This window comes from Lithobates pipiens, unplaced genomic scaffold (genome assembly GCF_037356315.1).
Source record: "Lithobates pipiens isolate NorthernLeopardFrog02 unplaced genomic scaffold, aLitPip1_a1.2 Scaffold_22, whole genome shotgun sequence".
NCBI classification, from domain to species: Eukaryota; Metazoa; Chordata; class Amphibia; order Anura; family Ranidae; genus Lithobates; species Lithobates pipiens.
In genome coordinates this window covers 141,422,883-141,445,371 of record NW_027507784.1, presented here as the reverse complement: position 1 = coordinate 141,445,371, position 22,489 = coordinate 141,422,883, and the positions used below count along the sequence as shown (strand labels likewise).

The 22,489-nt window shown below is 41.2% G+C and overlaps 1 protein-coding gene across 1 annotated transcript in view; it reads left to right on the top strand.

Moving 5' to 3' along the window:
• The window catches only part of SLX9 (SLX9 ribosome biogenesis factor), a 308,491-nt gene that overhangs the window by 171,611 nt on the left and 114,391 nt on the right, over positions 1-22,489 (top strand). The window contains exon 3 of the mRNA XM_077448410.1: positions 18,608-18,670. Within this exon, the coding sequence (XP_077304536.1) occupies positions 18,608-18,670 (63 nt within the window). The remainder of the gene's footprint in view (positions 1-18,607; positions 18,671-22,489) is intronic.

Genomic DNA, 22,489 nt, shown 5'->3' with positions numbered 1-22,489 from the left:
CTGCCCTATACTGATCAGTTTATCATACAATTTTTGTCATTCTTGCCTGTGCTTTGTAATGAAAATACTGGCTTCTGAGGTTATTATTTGCAATTTGGAGAGTTAACTCCAATTCACAGACCTTAAAATGAAGTTATTGAAGGGTACAATTTTGTAGTATTACGTCTTATTTTTTCTGTGGAACCTTGTGCCCATTTCTGAATTCTGTTTAAAGAAAAAGCTTTGTTAGGCTTGGATTATGAAGTATGCTCTCTTGTGAAGACAATAACAGCACGCCTACTTGATTGCCTCATTCAGCTTCTTCCTTTTGTATGTTTGAGGAGACCAGTGATAGAGTGATGAGTGATTGCAAACGTTCAATTTTCTTGTAATTGTTCCCTGCCTGAAAAGCTACATTTCTTAGACCTAAACTGTATTGCAAATATTTTATCAACATTTGCTGTATATGATGGTAGTACAGTTTTCGTTATTTCCTACCATGATGTTGTGGCAGGAAAAAGTGGTTCGTGTACATATATTTACATAACGGCATCAACAGTGACACCTGGAGGTTATACAATAATGTTCTGGATAGACATTAAAGAAAACCTGTGTTCTCCACCTGTATGGAATAAGAAGTTCACACAACGGAGGCCTCCAATACCGCATACTAACACCTGTTTGCTATTCTGCTGCTCCGCTCAGCTGCAAGGAGCAAAGAGAGGAACTTGGAGACAGGAATGAATGCTTTCCCCACCGTCATCTGAGAGCACTGAATGCCAGAGCAACCTATTACTGAGCACCAACACTTTAACAGGGGAGGAAGGTATATGCCCCCCCCCCAATACCCAGAAGTAGGGGGTAGTTATCCCAGAGAGTCGGGCAAAAAGTGTATGTGCAGCATGGGAGGAAGTCAGTTAAGGTAACCTAAGGCTTTGTCTTGCATGGGCAGTCTACCTGTCTGAATGCTGCAGTGGATTACAGGATGCTAAAATAAATATTAGGTAAAATCTGGGTAATTATATGTCTGTATTAATTTATGTGATGCATTCTAGCAATATTAGGAAAGCCCAGGAATGTCTGTAATGCATTTACATATCCTTACTCTTATAATGCTGGTTGCCAGGCTGCCATTCTGATCCTTTACTTTCTAAGTTTTCAAGTATGCCGTAAGTGAAGTCCGAAATCCTGATATCCAGATTTGCTTCAGGTCAGAGAATTAAAAAATTAGAAAAGCAGAATTGTCCTCAAAGGATGCCTATATATATATATATATTTTTTCCTCAGTACAGGTTTCCTTCAAGCACTTGAAGACCGGCATGTTAACCACTTCCGAACCACGGCAATGCCAATGTACAGTGCCTTGCGAAAGTATTCGGCCCCATTGAACTTTTCAACCTTTTGCCACATTTCAGGCTGCAAACATAAAGATATAAAATTTTTATATTTTGTGAAGAATCACCAACAAGTGGGACACAATTGTGAAGTGGAACGAAATCTATTGGATTTTTGAAACTTTTTTAACTAATAAAAAATAAAGTGGGGCGTGCAAAATTATTCGGCCCCCTTGCGTTAATAATTTGTAGAGCCACCTTTTGCTGCGATTACAGCTGCAAGTCGCTTGGGGTATGTCTCTATCAGTTTTGCACATCGAGAGACTGAAATTCTTGCCCATTCTTCCTTGCAAAACAGCTCGAGCTCAGTGAGGTTGGATGGAGAGCGTTTGTGAACAGCAGTTTTCAGCTCTTTCCACAGATTCTCGATTGGATTCAGGTCTGGACTTTGACTTGGCCATTCTAATACCTGAATACGTTTATTTGTGAACCATTCCTTTGTAGATTTTGCTGTATGTTTGGGATCATTGTCTTGGAAGATAAATCTCCGTCCCAGTTTCAGGTCTTTTGCAGACTCCAACAGGTTTTCATCCAGAATGGTCCTGTATTTGGCTGCATCCATCTTCCCCTCAATTTTAACCATCTTCCCTGTCCCTGCGGAAGAAAAGCAGGCCCAAACCATGATGCTGCCACCACCATGTTTGACAGTGGGGATGGTGTGTTGAGGGTGATGAGCTGTGTTGCTTTTACGGCAAACATATTGTTTTGTATTGTGGGCAAAAAGTTCGATTTTGGTTTCATCTGACCAGAGCACCTTCTTCCACATGTTTGGTGTGTCTCCCAGGTGGCTTGTGGCAAACTTTAGACGAGAGTTTTTATGGATATCTTTGAGAAATGGCTTTCTTCTTGCCACTCTTCCATAAAGGCCAGATTTGTGCAGTGTACGACTGATTGTTGTCCTATGGACAGACTCTCCCACCTCAGCTGTAGTTCTCTGCAGTTCATCCAGAGTGATCATGGGCCTCTTGGCTGCATCTCTGATCAGTCTTCTCCTTGTCTGAGCTGAAAGATTAGAGGGACGGCCAGGTCTTGGTAAATTTGCAGCGGTCTGATACTCCCATTTCAAAATGATCGCTTGCACAGTGCTCCTTGGGATGTTTAAAGCTTGGGAAATCTTTTTGTATCCAAATCCGGCTTTAAACTTCTCCACAACAGTATTACGGACCTGCCTGGTGTGTTCCTTGGTCTTCATGATGCTCTCTGCGCTTTCAACAGAACCATGAGACTATCACAAAGCAGGTGCATTTATACAGAGACATGATTACACACAGGTGGATTCTTTTTATCACCATCAGTCATTTAGGACAACATTGGATCATTCAGAGATCCTCACTGAACTTCTGGAGTGAGTTTGCTGCACTGAAAGTAAAGGGGCCGAATAATTTTGCACGCACCGCTTTTCAGTTTTTTATTTGCTAAAAAAGTTTAAATTATCCAATAGATTTTGTTCTACTTCACAATTGTGTCCCACTTGTTGGTGATTCTTCACAAAAAATTAAAATGTTATATCTTTATGTTTGAAGCCTGAAATGTGGCAAAAGGTTGAAAAGTTCAAGGGGGCCAAATACTTTCGCAAGGCACTGTACGTCCCTACTTTGGGGATTTATATTGTTATGGCAGCAGCTAGCTGCCATAACCCCCGATATCCCCGTGTTCAGACAGCGGTCCGGTACAACATAAAAGTGGTCTCTGCGGCAGGTTCACCACGAGATCACTTTTATCAGTGGGGAGGGGAGAGGGCTCCCGCCGCGATCTGGTGCCCTCCGCCACATACCGGAGTTTTCCACAGTGGCGGAGGCAATTGCATTTTTCCCCTGGACTGACATGGAGATGTTTTTTGTACCATTTTATACTATTTACTGACAAAATAAAGAGGAGTTAATTACATTTATGTGTGCCTTGCTCTTCAGTGAGCCTCACTGTTTTGTCTCTTTCTATTTGAGACCTGTTTTTTTTTTATATATATTTGTTGGAGGTTAGGGAGCAGACACGTCTTTAATTATTGGAGGTTGAATTCACACGCAATTGTAGTAGGCCTAGTTATTCTATTAATTCTGTATGACATAGAGATGAGTGAGAGGAAGATGGCCCCCACCCGTCTTCATGACACTGCAGGGTGGAAGCAACATCAAAACATCACTTCCGCCCATAGCACTTAAAGGGCCATTTTATTTTTTAAATGACAAAATTATTATTTTTTTTTTTATTATTGCATTTTAGTGTAAATATGAGATCTGAGTTTTTTGACTCCAGATCTCATTTTTAAGAGGGCCTGTCATGCTTTTTTTTTCTATTACAAGGGATGTTTACATTCCTTGTAATATGAATAAAAGTGACACTTTTTTCTTTTAAAACAGTATAAAAATAAAAGGTAACATGAATAAAAAAAAATTTTTTTTTAAACGTGCCCCATCCTGCCGAGCTCGCGTACAGAAGCGAACACATACATGAGTAGCGCCTGCATATGAAAACGGTGTTAAAACCACACATGTGCTTTATTGCCGTGATCAGTAGAGCGAGAGCAATAAATCTAGCCCTAGACCTCCTCTGTAACTCAAAACATACAACCTTTAGAAATTATCCACTTAAGCCCCTGACCAATTTGCAGCCAAAGGACCAAGCCCCTTTTTGCGATTTGGCACTGCCTCGCTTCAACTGACAATTGCGCGGTCATGCGACGTGGCTCCCCAAAAAAATTGGCGTCCTTTTTTTTTTCCCACAAATGGCTTTCATTTGGTGGTATTTGATCACCTCTGCGGTTTTAATTTTTTGTGCTATAAACAAAAAAAGAGTGCAATATTTTTTACTTTTTGCTATAATAAATATCCCCAAAAAATATCTAAAAATATTTTTTTTCCCCTCAGTTTAGACCGATACGTGTTCTTCTACATATTTTTGGTAAAAAAAAAATTGGCGATTGATTGATTTGCGCAAAGGTTATAGCGTTTACAAAATGGGGGATAGTTTTATAGCATTTTTATTGAAAAAAAATGTTACTAGTAATGGCGGCGATCAGCGATTTTTATTGTGACTGCAACATTATGGCGGACACATTAGACATTTTTGACACATTTTTGGAACCATTGTCATTTATACAGCAATCAGTGCTATTTAAATGCACTGATTTATGTGTAAATGACACTGGCAGTGTAGGTGTTGTGTTATGACGTTATGTGTTTTTTATTTATTTTTTTATTGTAGGGGGGTGTGGCCTGGCATGTGACGTCACTGATCGTCCTTCCCTATAAAAGGGAAGAGACGATCCGTGACAGCCACACAGGGAAGCACGGGAGAGGTTTGTTTACACAGACCTCTCCTCGTTCTTCAGCTCGGCGATCGGGTCTGCTGGTGCCACGGTCACGGAGCACAGGACCGGGTCGGGAGTGCGCTGGCGCGCTCCCGACCCACGGCTGGGCACTTAAAAAGCAACATACAGGTACGTGCTTGTGCCCAGCCGTGCCATTCTGCCGACGTACATCGGCGTGAGGTGGTCCTTAAAGAGGAAGTAAACCCTGATGGGTTTACTTCCTCTTTTTTTCCCTGCAAAGGTAAAGCATAATGGACTACTATGCATCGCATAGTCGCTCATTATGTGTCACTTACCTGACACAGGAGCCAGCGAAGTCGCCGCTGATCCCTGTAGTCCGCCGCATCCATCTTGCTGGTGGCGTCTCGCAGCTCCGACCAATGACAGCGGCGAAGCCGCGATGACGTCACTCCCGCGCATGCGCACGGGAGTCGCGTCTCGCAGCTCCGACGCTGCCATTCGGCGAAGCCGCGATGACGTCACTCCCGCGCATGCGTACGGGAGTCGACAAATTAGGCAAATCCATTCTTGGATTTGCCGCATTTAGTGCGCCTGCGCGCCGCTGTCTACGGCGCATGCGCCGTAGACAGCGGTGCCCATTTTCAGGCAAATATCTCCTAAACCATATAGGTTTAGGAGATATTGCTTGGACCTACAGGTAAGCTTTAATCTAGAAAAAGCTATTCACCAACAATATTGCGCAAATGGAAAAAAGAAAAATTGAAAGAAGGAAAATATAAGTAATAAGCTGCTGACACGCTAAAATTAGGGACCTTTTAGCTGGAAAACATGTCGAAGATAAAGTGTAAGCGCTCAACTTATGTATATGTGTTTCTTGTAGTGATACAAAATCATATGTGCTCCTGTGTGTCAAAATATATATATATAGAATAGCCCCAAAACAAAGGGGAATGATACTGTATTGCGACAAAAATGGGAAAAAGAAAAAATTATATATATATATATATATATATATATATATATATATATATATATATATATATAGTGACCTATGAATATATATGTGAACCAAAATAGTGACTGTGTGGATATTTATCCCAGTGAAAAAACAAACAGTAGCTATAAATATGTAAAAATATAACTAATCACAGTGATAAAGTCCATAAGCAAATATATAGTATTAGGATAAATAGGATAAATATCCACACAGTCACTATTTTGGTTCACATATATATTCATAGGTCACTATATATATATATATATATATATATATATATAATTTTTTCTTTTTCCCATTTTTGTCGCAATACAGTATCATTCCCCTTTGTTTTGGGGCTATTCTATATATATATATATATTTTGACACACAGGAGCACATATGATTTTGTATCACTACAAGAAACACATATACATAAGTTGAGCGCTTACACTTTATCTTCGACAAACTTTAATCTAGGCTTACCTGTAGGTCAAAGTGGTTTGAAGGGGTTTACTTCCTCTTTAAGTGGTTATTAAATGTTGCCTATGGAAATTTTTAAGGGTAAAAGTTTGTCGCCATTCCACTAGCGGTCGCAGTTTTGAAGCATGACATGTTGGGTATCAATTTACTCGGCGTAAAGTTATCTTTCACAATATAAAAACAATGGGGTAACTTTACTGTTTTATTTTTTAATTCAAAAAAGTGTATTTTTTTATTTTCTTTAAAAGTGTTCTTGTAAGACCGCTCCGCAAATACGGTGTGACAGAATGTATTGCAACGACTGCCATTTTATTCTCTAGGATGTTAGAAAAAAATGTATAATGTTTGGGGGTTCCAAGTAATTTTCTAGCAAAAAAAAAAAACTGTTTTTAACTTGTAAACACCACATCTAAAAAAGAGGCCCTGTCTTAAAGTGGTTAAACCCCTTTCCTGTCCAGATCATTTTTTTCAATTTTCAGCACTGTTACTTTGACGGACAATACTCAAGCATGCAAGACTGTACCCAAATTAATTTTCTATCATTTTTTTGATAATTTTAAAGTAGTGAGTGTACAACTTGTATAACTGTAAATTTGCTGTCCCCTCAAAATAACTCAACACACAGCCATTAACCACTTCAATACCAGCTCATAGTCGTATGACGTCCGCAGATGGGATCTCCCATCCTGGGCGGGCGTCATATAACCTCTTCAGCTTCCCATTGGCATAGGGGGCGAGTGCCACGTCAGAGGAGCTGATGGGCGTGCACGGCGGCCGCGATGTCCGCCGGCACCCGTGATCGCTCATGACAGAGCACGAATGTTGATTTGTGTGTTTAAACACACAGATTCACATCCTGTCAGGGGAGAGAGGAGACAGATCATGTATTCCTAGTATATAGGAAAAAAAAAAAAAAAAGAGAAAATATTACTACCAATTTATGGTTGGGATGAGGTAAATATATTATTATTTTATGGGCATTATTAACGCTATTCAGTCATACTGTATGTGTAAAGCATAGCATAATGTTACACATTGTACTATTTTAATATTTATATTTATTATAATTTAAATTTGATTTTACAGATATGCCCATATACAAACATCAAAAGAATGAATAAATGGGAGGATATGGATATATAACAAATGTAAATATTAAATTAGTACAACCTGTAAATTATGCTATGCTTTATACATTTTTATTTATTTTTATTTATACATGCCCATAAAATAATATATTTACATCATCCCAACCACAACCATAAATGGGTAGTAATATTTTATAATTTTTTTTTTTTTCATCTTTAGCTGTGGCTAATATCCTCCCACAACCTTACTCTCCATATATTTTGGCAACAGGGAATACCATCAACAGGGATTTTTCCTCTCTGGTCCCAGTGGGTCTTCAGGCTCTCTTTGCCCCTCTGTTCTTCAATTTTTTTGGGGGGGGGGTTAGAACAATGGTGAGCCACAAGTCCCCCTTTTTGGGGTCTGACATGTACAACTGTTTTACAAACATATTACCACTGAGGATTTATTAGTTGAGAATTTGAAAATACATTGTACACTCCCATATTTTTAAAGAAACAACCTCTGGAATGCTAATCATACTGTCATAATGTATGCAAGTACATTTTTTCCAATCATGTGTACATCTTTAGACACCAATGCAAATGTTATGTATTCATTATTCTATTTTAGAACACAATTTAGAGTTAGAGAAGAGAATTTAGAGAAGTATAGATTGTATTTTGTATCGAATGACGATGAATACGTTTTAGATATGTTCAAGCATTCCGTGGTTTTTATCTGTTTTCTATATTTTTCAAAATTAATAAAAAACTTTTTTGAAACTTTAAAATTTACACATTTTTCTCAAACATATTGTGCCTTAAAAGTCCTCCACAGGGGGGCCCCCTTTTTTCTCTTCCTTCACTACTAGATGTGACTAGTTTTTACTCAAATATTGCTGGTTAAATAGTTTTGTAACCTATTTTGGAGGCGCTTTAACTCTTGCGCAAACCAATCAATATACGCTTCTTGCGTTTTTTCTGTTTTTTTTGTTTTTTTTTTACCGAAAATATGTAGAAGAATACATATCGGCCTAAACTGAGGAAACATTTTTTTTTTGTTTTTTTTAAGTATTGTAAACAATATTTTTTTTTGTTTTTGTTTTTTTTAAATTGTCGCTTTTTTTTGTTTATAACACAAAAAATCAAAACCACACCACAGCAAAAAATAAAATGCCACCAAAAGAAATCTCTATTTTGAATGAAAAAAAAATCAAAATTTCATTTGGGTACAGTGTTGTATGACCGCGCAATTGTCATTCAAAATGTAACCAAGCTGAAAATTGGCCTGGGCAGGAAGGGGGTGGAGGTTTTGGGCTGCTCTCTTCAATACCATTGCAGAAAGCAGGTAAATATAATATATACCGTATATACTCGAGTATAGGCCGACCCGAATATAAGCCGAGGCCCCCAATTTACCCCCAAAAAAACTGGCAAACTTATTGACTCGTGTATAAGCCGAGGGTGAGACATGCCTGTCCATCCCTGTGTGTGTGTCCGTCCATCCCTGTGTGTCCGTCCATCCCTGTGTGTCCGTCCATCCCTGTGTGTCCGTCCATCCCTGTGTGTCCGTCCATCCATCCCTGTGTGTGTGTGTGTCCATCCATCCATCCATCCCTGTGTGTGTGTGTCTCCATCCATCCATCCATCCATCCCTGTGTGTGTGTGTCTCCATCCATCCATCCATCCATCCCTGTGTGTGTGTGTCTCCATCCATCCATCCATCCATCCCTGTGTGTGTCTCCATCCGTGTGTGTGTGTGTGTGTGTGTGTGTGTGTGTGTGTGTGTGTCCAGCCTACCTTTGTCCCGAGCCTCCGTCCCGTGCCTTGCCTCCTTGCCTCCGTCCCGTGCCGTGCCTTGCCTCCTTGCATCCGTCCCGTGTCGTGCCTTGCCTTGCCCCCGTCCCGTCCCGTGCCGTGCCGTGCCTTGCCTTGCCTCCGTCCCGTGCCCTCTTCGTCGGCGGCCATTGTAAAATTCAAAAGCTGCGCCGCCGCCTTCGCCTGTGATAGGCGGAACACTGAATTTCCCAGCAGCCTGTGTTCCGCCTATCACAGACGTCGTATCATCCTCGTCCGTAGTACGAGGATGATACGATGTCCGTGATAGGCGGAACACAGGCTGCTGGGAAATTCAGTGTTCCGCCTATCACAGGCGAAGGCGGAGCCGGAGGCGCGGCTTTTGAATAGAATGGCCGCTGTCTGTCTGCTCGACACGCTGATCGAGCGGGCAGACAGCGATGACTCGAGTATAAGCCGAGGGGGGCACTTTCAGCCTCAAAAAAGAGGCTGAAAATCTCGGCTTATACTCGAGTATATACGGTAACATGCTTTTTTATTTTAGGATAAAAAAGAACTTTACAATTGCTTTAAATTTGCCGCCTTCTGCATAAAGGTACTCCCTCACTTTTCAAGGTGGGGGGACTTTGAATAGCCTTTTATGAATAATCATCTTGGTAGCCTTTTATGGATGATCAGATGATTGGGTTCAGGACATGGTTTCTAAGGGGCTACAATTTTTGCAGTTTTGCTTCCTATCTCTATCTCGATTGTCACTTTTGGCCATTGTGTCAGCACACACTTTTGCAGATCTCATTCAAGCCCTCTTGGTTCTTCTGTACCTAGGTGTCCTTGCCGCAGCACCTAGGGCAATACAGTTTCTAGGAGTCCCTGCAGCAGAAAAGCTTTCTTGCTTGTGTGGACATCAAGGTCGCATATCTACATTTCCTATTTTTTCTTGTATATCATCTTTAAGGGGGCACTTTGGAAGAAGGGGAGAGGACTTGTGATGGTATTGGATTTTATGTCCAACTCATCTCCCCTAGCACATATGGTATCCTCTTATCCCCCCCCCCAAATCACTGCAAGTATTCTAATTTGCAAACTTGCCTCCCATCTTCGTAGAGATGCTGGCATCAACAGAGGGGACACTTATGGATCCCGGGCTCCTCACTAAAGATTCCAGGCAATTGCCTAAGATGCCCACACTAGTTCCCCCCCAGCCAGCTTAGTGAAGCTGAGTGCCGGAACTTTTTTGGGCACTAGGCTCCTGGACTCCAGGCCATTTCGCATTATGAATCACACAGAAAGGTCCCGCCAAAAGCAGGACAATTAGAAAGTATGGATTTGTATTAGAAGGGGAGAGGTTGAGGGGGGGATTGTACTGGGAAAGGGGATTTGGGCTAAGAGGATTTGTGCTGGGGAGGATGAGATGGAAGTGAACTTAACCACCCAGGGTGGGGGGGGGGGGGGGGGGTGCGCTGGAAGTGAGGACCAGGGGGAGAGGATCTGTGCTAGAAGTGGGGAAAGAGTTTTTACTGAGAGGGGAATGGGGGGGGGGGATTTGCCCCAAGGGGATTTGAAGAGACCTCCTTCACACTGTACCCCATCACAAATATGGGTGCAATGTGAAAGAAGTGCCAGCGCGGCGGTGGACACTGGGGGTGGGCACCAAACTGCACCTGTCTAAGTAGACAAAAATTCTTACACCGACCCTGTTGGTGAGATCAAGGAACCTCCTGAATCTTTGATTCCTACAATGCTAACAGCTGGGAAGACTACATTCTGTAAGGTCGATCAACAAATGTGGGGGGCATACTTCACTTGGTGCTAGTCTTGGGGATTCTCTCTGCAGTTTAAATACTGCTGTTTGAACACATTAGAGACATTTAATCTTCTCTACCCTTAGTCACAAGGTGGTAGTGTAGCCATCACCACTGCATGGAGAGGATCTGAACTGGCAGACTTTTCCTGCAAGCACCCTTTCTGTTTTTGTTTATGGACAAGGTGTTTTTAAGACCATGACTTCTGGCCTGGGGCAGTCCTGCCTTTTAAGGCAACCAGGATATTTTTCTCTGTCTCTTTGGCTCTGGTCCACCAAAATGAAAACTCTCCCTTTTGCTTGCATCTCTCAGCCACTGCTTGACTACTGCTAGACTATTTTGTGCCCTAGGCAAGACCAGCTATTTGCAAGCAGTAGAAAATATTAAAACCACATATAGCTTGGGCGACACTGTCCCACATTATATCACCTAATATCCGTGATGTCTCTCTGGACTTCATCTCAAGCCTAGAGGGGTATGGCGGTGTGACACACTGGGATATCACAGAAACCTTGGTCTCTATATGTCCTGAGTGTGGAGACCTGACATCAGTTCTCTCATCCTGGCCTTGGTGTGGGGAGTGCTGGCCCTTTCTATTTTAGGTGCTTTCAGTCGGGCAGGCTCTGTTTGACTACCTGGTACCCTGCGAAAACGCAATGAACTATGGACCATTGCTGTTAAGGTCACCACCATAGACACATCATCTGCAGAGCAACACCTTTGCGCTCCAGACCTGGTAGAGGAGGAGGAAGATAGCACCCACCAGTATTCCCCCTTGGACCACAGGGTTTGAGCACTCCCCCAGTGCCAGCTGGGTCAAACCCTGTCGAGAGCCAGAACTGGAGTTACCATCCGTGGAGGATATTGAGGCACCAACAAAAGCGCACCCAGCGGAGGGCAGTGGTTCTCTAGGACCATCGGAGGTACAGCCATCTGCCCTACCCGCCGTGGAACTGCCACAGTCAGTGGTGGTGTGCCCCAGGCCACACTTTCTATGGAGCCTTAGGTCCTTCACCAACCCCCCCCCCCCCCCCATTATAAGCCATAGTCTGGCACCCTGTAGGTATAGATCAGGGGGCCGGACACATGGATGAGGGGGCGGCCACTGCGCGCTCCTAATGGACAGGCCACCACTGGCTTTAAGGAACCTTTCAAGGACTGTGCTTGGCAAACCACTTGGTGCAAATGGACCCTTGTTAAGTTTATATTACACCTATTGGTATTGAATACTACATATAAATAAAGGCATCAAAAATGATTTTTCTCTTTATCTCTGCTAAGAAAGATGAAGATAAACCCACATTATACAGGGTTGTCCTCTAGGCAGTAATTGGGGATCACGTGATGCAAACAATGTAGGGAATTATAATCCTAGCCATTTCAATAATTTCAGCTGCCTAAAGTTAAAATAAAGCACAATGCTTTTTGCAGCTCCTGAGTTATCTTGTGGTTTTCCTCCCTCCCATAACTGATCTACATATACTGCCAGCAGGCTATAGCTCTGCTCAGAAGCACTGCCAAGTCTACCCTTCATATTTTGCAGCTTACATCAACTGTGTTTGTTTCATAAAGAAAACTGTCCGCAGTTTCTCCTATCTCATCAAGCATGCATTGCCCATCTATGAGGACGGACCATACAAGGAATGTATGATTATTGCTGAAAGTTCCTAGAAGCTTGCGGTTTTCCTTAGGTCAACGTATTTGTGTGGGCACTGCAGTTTCTCAGAGCTAGTGATATGTCCTGCTTAGGTGACATGCGACTAACTACTGGCAGTATTTATTTCTTCAGCATGCTCATTTTTCATGCTGCCTGATTTGACTTTAAAAGTCTTCACGTTTATAACTGTACAAAGAGCTACATTTTTTCTCCTAGATGTATTTTTTTTATATAAAGCTGACATAAGAAACATACAGAATCTGTTATTGCTGACCTCGCTGTGAAAATGCTAGTTTGGTGATCTACTGACTTCAAATCTTACTGGGTTTTTGATGTGGAACAAATATGCAAATTAAGAACCAGAGAAAAATCAGAAGCCAGTTACAACCCTGGTCATGACTAAGGATGAGCTCAGGCGTGTTCGCTTGCTCCACGTTCAGAGCCCGCCAGGAAGTCGGCGCATCGCTGCGCTAATCACAGGCAGTGACACTGCCCCCGATGCGCGGCTGCAGAGATCGGGCAATGTCTTGCTGCCTGTGATTAGAGTAGCGCTGTGCCGACTTCCTGGCGGGCTCTGCACATGGAGCATGGGAACACGCCTGAGTTCATCCCTAGTCATGACAGCCATAGAAACATATTCATATGGAGAGGTCTGTAATGGATCACACTAGTTTCGCTGCAATTTGATTCAGCTTTCAATGTGATTATGTAGTGCAACTTGGTTGTGTTTTTTATGCATTTTTTCATACTGCTGCGTTTTGACTTGCTGACATAACAATGTAAATAAACGAGCCTCTCAGTAAAAAAAATCCCCACAACATCCCAGCGCCCTACCCCCCCCCCCCCCCCCATTTTAAATGAGTATTTTTACTAATTTACCAAAATAAAATGAACGTGCCCTAGAAATAAAAGCACAAAAACTTTTGACACATCCTTAAAAAAATAAAAAATAAAAGTTTAACAAAAATATCACCTGATGCAAGTCCACACCAATCACATTGAACGACGGCCATCGCATCGACCTGCTAGAGAAATTAAAACTCTCCAACACAAGACTACAGTTAATGCTGCTGGCGCTAAGTGACAGTTTTGCTTCCCCTCATTGTTTAAATAAAACAAAGGTGACAGGGTCCACCCAGTGACATCATTGGCCATTTATTTTAAGAAATAAAAAAAAAGAGGGGAGACAGGCTCATTGGACCGCTTGGCCTTTTTCTATCATTGCTCTTCTATGTTTTCATATAAGCTCATGTACTTGCGTTTAATTTTTTTATGTAGATTTACTTCTGTAGAATATAAAAGTATTCTGCATACATGTATGTTTGTGGAGAATCTTTGCTCTGCCTCTCCAGTGCTCACTGAAGCTCTGGGCTGTGGTGGGTGTGGCAGCACCTAATTTAGGCTTTCAGAGGCTTGCTGAGAGGTTGAGCCAGTTGCTGATCCAGGCATGTGGGTGGATCCCAACCATAAAGTTAAGATCTTTTCTGAGCCTGGCTCGGCTGAGTGACATCAGCCAACATCAGGAACTGCACTCCTGTGATCCCCAGGAGAAGTACAATATAGCCAAAATAGCTTAAGCTATACTTCTTCTTTAAATCTTTTAAATGGCCAGTCTCACACCTCACTTTGTTGTAGCTAGGTAGGTCTGAATAAGTGAAAAAAATAAAATAAATCTTGCTACTCCAGTCCAGGTGCACAGCGCTATCAGGAAGCAGAATGAAGTGGACACGAAGATTGAGAAAGAATGTCTTCTGCTTCATTTTATCACAGCAGTGATAAGCGCAAATCTCAGAGAATTTCAGATGTTTACCTCTATCTTTCTTCAATGTCATAATGATGCACAAATCATTGGTGGGTCCCAAGTATTTGAGACTTTCAAGGCCAGTTCGTGATTTAATTATCTACAGAAAAATGCTGACTCCAAGGCCAAAACTGATAGGACCGCATGTTTTCGGTTACTCCTCTTTAATCAACTGCATATTTCTATTTTTCTAGGACACTCTCAACTTTACTAAAATGTGTATCCTTTTCTAAAAGTCTGTGTGAACTGCTACCTTGTTATGGTTCTCCTCATCTCAAAGTGGAACTTAAGGGAAAAAAAATACAATTGACAGACAGCATTTTTAATGCAAAAAACCTATAATATCTCCTGCATTAAGGTTCCTGCCTTTAGGTACATGCAGCTCGGTGTACAATTACAACAATGCCGAGATGAATGAACCCCGGCATGCGCTTGAGTGATGTTATCTAACCCTGGCCAATGAAAATGGCCGAAGATAGGTACCGGGAAGCTGACCAGCCTAAAAATGTCAGTGGCTGGTGGGGAGCACCACAGCACTGGAGAGAAGGGAAGTATAGTTCTGCTTTAAGCCAAAACTAATTTTAATTTATTTTTGGATAGAGCAGGATATATATATATATAAAAAAAAATTGCCATCTGTGCACCGTTGGTGAGATATCCTTTTGTCTTTTGCAGACTAACATGAAGCACCTCCAAAGTTCTGCAAAGTTCCCTCAGTCTGTTGGCATTGGAACAGGTGTCCCCAGCTGTGCACATTTTCTTTCTTTTTTTTTTTTTTTTTATAGTCATATGTACAGGCAATCCCAGAGTTAAACATCTGACTTACAGCCTGCACTTAAGAATGGAGGCAGCATGACTTCACTCTTGTCCCAGAAACCTCTGAGTGTCCATCTTGCTGCACACCGCATGCTGCCACCTACTGTCCAGGGGACATGTCAGCAATCCCACATCCCTGCATGGCCAGTTAACCCTTCCCAATACTATCCAAAGCTTAAAAATATTTTTTTGGCTAGAGTTACACTTGCAAAATGTACCTGTTCCAACTTAAAGCAGTAGTAAACTGCTGGGTACCTTTTTTTTTCTGACCTGCAAAGTAAAGGCATAATGTGCTAGAATGCATCACATACCAGCACATTATGTGAAATTTACCTGAAAAAAAAGCATTCCAGTGATGCGCTGTCATCACTGGATGCCGCTACCATCTTCATCCATCTTCCTTCCTGCTCCACTGATGACATCACTCCTGAGCGTGCATGGGGGAGCCGCTGTTTATGGCACATGATTCTGAAGGAACGTTCCTTCAGAGGACATTATCAGCTGCATATATGGAAAATCTCCTAAACGGTGCACATTTAGAATAAATTTACAGTACCTGTTAGTAAGCCTCATTATAGGCTTACCTATATGTACAAGTCAAAGATTGAATCTTACAACACCTTTTAAGAACAAACCAACAGAACCTGTCTTCTTTGTAACCTAGGGACTGCCTGTTTTTTTTAAAACAGACTGAGCTTTAAATATTTTCTCAGCTTTGTTAATCTTTTTGGTTCTATTGCATAGAATATGTTTGTGCACTTGTATAGCTGTGACATGGAAGTTTACAGTGTTCTAATGCTAGTCTCAGCAAACTGCTTGTTTACATAAAATATTTTATTTGCACGCGATACCTAAAACCCAAAGATGAGGAATGTATTGCAAGGCTGTTTTGCAGCAAACATAACAGCCTTGAGCTATGACCTTGAAGAATCATCCTCTTAAGTTTGTTTATATAGTTTCAAATTGATGCTAGGTCCAGCAGGGCTCTTAAAGGCTTCATTTGTCAGGTAATTTGTATTTTATACATTATTAAGAAGCATTTCTTGGAAGAAGCAGCATTTCTTTTGGCAGCTTTTATTACTTTTTAACTTTTTTTTTTTTTTTTTTTTTTTGGTGTCATATTTTTAACCACTTCAATACAGGACATTTATACACCCTTCCTTCCCAGACCAAATTTTTAGCTTTCAGCGCTCTCACACTTTTGAATGCCAATTACTCAATCATGCAACACTCTACCCAAAGAACATTTTTATAATTTTTCAAATAATTCATTTGTGTTCATAAATTTTGGCCAAAATGTATACTGCTACATCTCTTTGGTAAAAATAACCCAAATTAGTGGATATTATTTGGTCTCTGTGAAAGTTAGTCTCATTTCTCGAGGCCCTAAAATGTCAGGAAAGTACAAATACCCCCCAAATGACCCCTTTTTCAAAAGTAGACAGTCAAAAGGTATTTAGTGTGAGGCATGGTGAGTTTTTTGAAGTTGTAATTTTTTCCCATAATTATTATTTTTCACAAAATTTTCATAAGTTATTTCTCACACGCAGCATATGCATACTTCCAGTTACACCCCATAATACATTCTGCTACTCCTCCCGAGTAGGGCGATACCACATGTGTGTGACTTTTACACAGCCTGGCAACACAGAGGGGTCTGTGCATGAGCGCAGTGCACGTGGGCAATACATGTGACAGCTGATTACATGGTAAAGAGTCATTTTTTATTTGCTCTTTACACAGATCTGGGATGGGCTGTGTCCAAGGGACACATCTCATCCCCATTCGCTGCGCTGCAGACCCCCGGGGGCCCGCAGGAGCGACGAGAAACCGAGGATGTCATATGACGCCTGCCCAGGATGGGAGATCCCCATCTGTGGATGTCATATGACTATAGCCCAGTAATGAAGTGGTTAAACAGTAGAACCCATGTACTATAGTTACATTTCACTATGAAAACCAAAATGATTTGTCTGTATTTAAATTGCATGCCTTCCTTTTTCTGTGTCTGGTTAATACATTTAGGCCTCATGCACACTGCTGCTGGTAAACGGATGTTTAGGAGCAGTTGGGCATTTTTTTTTTTAACTGCTCATGAACGCTCCTCTGTTATCTTATCCGTACATGTACCTGTAATGTAAAAAAATTGAGACAAAAATCTTTTCAGAACTTTTTCTACCTTTAATGTAACCTATAAACTGTACAATTCAGTTGAACAATAAACTGAAATACTTTAGGTGGAGGGAAGTAAAAAAAATAAAAATAATATAGTTGCATAAGTGTGCACACCCCTAAACTAATACTTTTGTTGAAGCACCTTTTTGATTTTATTACAGCTCTCAGTCTTTTTGGGTATGTGCATGGCACATCTTGACTTGGCAATATTTGCCCACTCTTCTTTGCAAAAACACTCCACATCTGTCAGATCGCAAGGGCATCTCCTGTGCACAGCCCTCTTCAGATCACCCCACAGATTTTCAATCAGATTCAGGCCTTTGGCTCTGGCTGGGCCATTTCAAATCTTTAATCTAATTCTGGTGAAGCCAGAAGTTTGAATGTGAGTTACTTAATTCTGAACACAGCTACATCCCCAGTTATAAGAGCGTGTGCACACTTATGCAACAACATTATTTTAGCTTTTTATTTTTAACCCCCCCCCCCCCCCAACTAAAAGATTTCAGTTTGTTTTCCAGTTGTACAATTGTACATTTTATAGATCACATTAACGGTGGAAAAGTTCTGAAATGATTTATCTTTGTCTCTCTCTCTTTTTTTTTTTTTAACATCACAGAAACCTGACATTTTTACAGGGGTGTGTAGTCTTTGTATATCCATTGTACATGTTCATAGTAGCTAGCATGTACCTACTGCTATTTCTGACTTGAGCTGTGTGTAAAAATACTGTGGTGAACTCGCACACCTTTCTTGGAGGTCTCAAACAGCTGAATTGTTAAGCAGAGCGTAAAATTAATCAGTTCATTGATTAGGCTTTCCTGTACACTGCTCATAAAAACTCAGCATTTTTAGGCATACAGGCATTTTTTACTGATCTAAAAGCAAACCATTGTTTTTTAACATACCCAAGCTTTCCGTAGGGGTGATTACTACAGCAAAAGTATTTTATGGCCATTACTAAATGTTGTGATTTCGAGGAGTGGAAGGGGGGACAAGTAACCTTGAGCATTGGTAGATTTTGCCAGAAAGAACAATGCTTTATATCCTCTCACACAAACCTTTCCTGAAACCCTCATCCCAACCCAAACAATAGATCTTCTAATATAAATGTAGCAATTGCATATTGCCTCTCCTGAGCCTCGGATTCACTATGATGAAAACCAATAATTACTGTGCCAAAAGATAACTAGTGTCAGAATCCTGGCTATTGAATCCAGAGTTTGGATTATAAAGAGTCTGTATAAAATTGTAGAGCAATACTACTAACAGAGTTACAGCAGGTGTTGACATATCAAGTATGTAGTAGGATAGCTGGGGATTGTCACTTTGAAATGACTATCTATCTAACCTATGTGTACAATAATTATGTTTTAAATTTGTTTTTTTCAGAGGAGAAAATTCAACAGCCCAAGAAGGAAAAAGCCAAGCAAAGGCGGGAACAATGGTTGCAGAGTGAGCCTATTTCATTTTTTTCTCGCTATAGCTATATATACACTTAGGTCCATATATATTTGGGCACAGGCACAACTTTAGTTTTTATCAGGTATTTACCAAAACATATTCAAGTTATAGTTATATAATTGATATGGGCTGAAAGTGCAACTCTCGGATTTAATTTGAGGGTACGTACATCCAAATGGGAGGAAGGGCTCTATTACGAGTAGCCAGCTCTTAAGAGTAGCCATCCCCCTTTTTTAAGGGACCAAAAGTAATTGGACAAATTAATCAAAAGCTATTTGGTGGCTAGGTGTGGGCTACTCCTTCTTTCTTTCTTCATCAATTAAAGTGGAAGTAAACCCTCCTATCAGTTTCAACCATGGAAGCTGCTATCTTGTCCTCTGTTTAATCTGCAACTGCCATGATGCTGCACATGTGATCAGTCATGACCCCAGCCATTGGATGTTTTGACAGTGTGATTGAGAGCACAACCAATGTGACAGCTAGCATTTCTGGCATGCCAGAATGTTAACTGTTATTTGAAACTATCAAATTGATGGGTTTACCTCTGTTTTAATCAGGTAAAAGGTCTGGAGTTATTCCAAGCGTGGTATTTGCATTTGAATGCATGATGTAGGTTCAAAGCAATAGATTCCAAAGGAGCTGTCCATGCAAGTGAAACAGGCCATTTTAGGGCTTCAAAAAAGAAACAAATCTATCAGAAAGATAGCAGCAACATTAGGAGTGGCCAATACATAAAAGGTCTGGACGTCCACAGAAGACAATACTGGTGGATCCTCTCTATGGTAAGGAAAAACCTATTCACAACATCCAGACAAGTGAAGGACACTCTCCAGGAGGTGGGTGTATCATTATCAAAGTCCACAATCAAGAGAAGACTTCACAAGACCAAATGGAGGGTTCACCACAAGGTGTAAACCTTTCATAAGCCTGAAGAATAGAAAAGCCAGATTAGACTTTGCCAAAAAAAAGCCAGACCAGTTCTGGAAAAGCATTCATTTGACAGATTATCCTTATCTCTTCTCCAAAGATATACTCTCAGCCAAGATTTGGCCAAATGCTGATTACATTTGAGCCCCTGAAAATGGGAGACTGTGTATAAAAATGGTTGCAGTCACTAAAATTTGTACTTGATATTTATGTTCAACCCCTTGAATTAAAGCTGAAATTCTGCACTTGAAATTTATTGGGATTGTTTAGTTTTAATTTTATTCTGGTGGCATACAGAGCCAAAAGTATGAAAATCATACCTGTGTCGAAATATCTATGGACCTAAATGTATGTATGTATGTATGTATGTATGTGTGTTTGTGTGTATTAGGCCTCAAGCACATGGGCAAAAAAAACCAAAAAACACCGGCCTATTGACAAATGACGGCCAGGTGGTGGCTTTCTTAACCTGAATGGACATCATACGATGTCCTCTTAGGAAGTGACAATTGCAGGGCTGTGCAGCAGCAGGATCTCTCCCCAGCTGTGTCCAAGCGATGATTAATCAGAGTACCGGCTTGCTGCCAATACTATGTGTCCTGGCGTAACCAATCACAGCAGGTTACATGACAATTATAAACAATGGATGGCTTCCTTTCATACCATAGAGTACAATTGTGTTGCTAGCTGTGATTGGTCAATTTGATCGCATGGTACAGATGGGGCCAATCACAGCAAGCAAACATAATGGGTGAAAAAAAAACAAATTCTGATCACTTCCCCAGAGTAGTACAATGTTACTATGGTAACATTATATTGCTCTGGTCACAGTTTGCTTTATAAAAAAAAAAAAATGTAATTAAAAAAATAACATTTTTCTTTTCCATACTGTCACCAGTCAGTGTCCCTGATCACCACCACAGCAGCTATATATGGCAATGCTGTTCTGCACTGGCAATTAATATGTAAAAATAAAAAAATAAAATTTCTTTATCATACATCGCAGAACACAGAGCCATAGTTAGTTATTAACTATATGGGTACAGTGCCTTGCGAAAGTATTCGGCCCCCTTGAACTTTTCAACCTTTTGCCACATTTCAGGCTTCAAAAATAAAGATATAACATTTTTATTTTTTGTGAAGAATCACCAACAAGTGGGACACAATTGTGAAGTGGAACGAAATCTATTGGATTTTTGAAACTTTTTTAACTAATAAAAAATGAAAAGTGGGGCGTGCAAAATTATTCGGCCCCCTTGCGTTAATACTTTGTAGAGCCACCTTTTGCTGCGATTACAGCTGCAAGTCGCTTGGGGTACGTCTCTATCAGTTTTGCACATCGAGAGACTGAAATTCTTGCCCATTCTTCCTTGCAAAACAGCTCGAGCTCAGTGAGGTTGGATGGAGAGCGTTTGTGAACAGCAGTTTTCAGCTTTTTCCACAGGTTCTCGATTGGATTCAGGTCTGGACTTTGACTTGGCCATTCTAACACCTGGATACGTTTATTTGTGAACCATTCCTTTGTAGATTTTGCTGTATGTTTGGAATCATTGTCTTGTTGGAAGATAAATCTCCGTCCCAGTTTCAGGTCTTTTGCAGACTCCAACAGGTTTTCATCCAGAATGGTCCTGTATTTGGCTGCATCCACCTTCCCCTCAATTTTAACCATCTTCCCTGTCCCTGCTGAAGAAAATCAGGCCCAAACCATGATGCTGCCACCACCATGTTTGACAGTGGGGATGGTGTGTTGAGGGTGATGAGCTGTGTTGCTTTTACGCCAAACATATCATTTTGCATTGTGGGCAAAAAGTTTGATTTTGGTTTCATCTGACCAGAGCACCTTCTTCCACATGTTTGGTGTGTCTCCCAGGTGGCTTGTGGCAAACTTTAGACGAGACTTTTTATGGATATCTTTGAGAAATGGCTTTCTTCTTGCCACTCTTCCATAAAGGCCAGATTTGTGCAGTGTACGACTAATTGGTGTCCTATGGACAGACTCTCCCACCTCAGCTGTAGTTCTCTGCAGTTCATCCAGAGTGATCATGGGCCTCTTGGCTGCATCTCTGATCAGTCTTCTCCTTGTCTGAGCTGAAAGTTTAGAGGGACGGCCAGGTCTTGGTAGATTTGCAGTGGTCTGATACTCCCATTTCAAAATGATCGCTTGCACAGTGCTCCTTGGGATGTTTAAAGCTTGGGAAATCTTTTTGTATCCAAATCCGGCTTTAAAATTCTCCACAACAGCATTACGGACCTGCCTGGTGTGTTCCTCGGTCTTCATGATGCTCTCTGCGCTTTCAACAGATCTCTGAGACTATCACAGAGCAGGTGCATTTATACAGAGACTTGATTACACACAGGTGGATTCTATTTATCACCATCAGTCATTTAGGACAACATTGGATCATTCAGAGATCCTCGCTGAACTTCTGGAGTGGGTTTGCTGCACTGAAAGTAAAGGGGCCGAATAATTTTGCACGCACCACTTTTCAGTTTTTTATTTGTTAAAAAAGTTTCAATTATCCAATAGATTTCGTTCCACTTCACAATTGTGTCCCACTTGTTGGGGATTCTTCACAAAAAATTAAAATTTTATATCTTTGTTTGAAGCCTGAAATGTGGCAAAAGGTTGGAAAGTTCAAGGGGGCCGAAAACTTTCACAAGGCACTGTATATAGGCACCTTTAGGTGATGGACACTGGCACACCCAAGACAGGAAGTTCACTCCCTATATAACCCCCCCTCCTACCAGGAGTGCCTCAGTTTTTTCGCCAGTATCTAAGGTGTTGGTCACAAGTGAAGATGTGCTCTGAAAAGCTCCGCTGGAGGAATCCCAATTGGATTTAAACAGCCTCCACCGACCGGATCCATCCAAAGTGCCACTGAG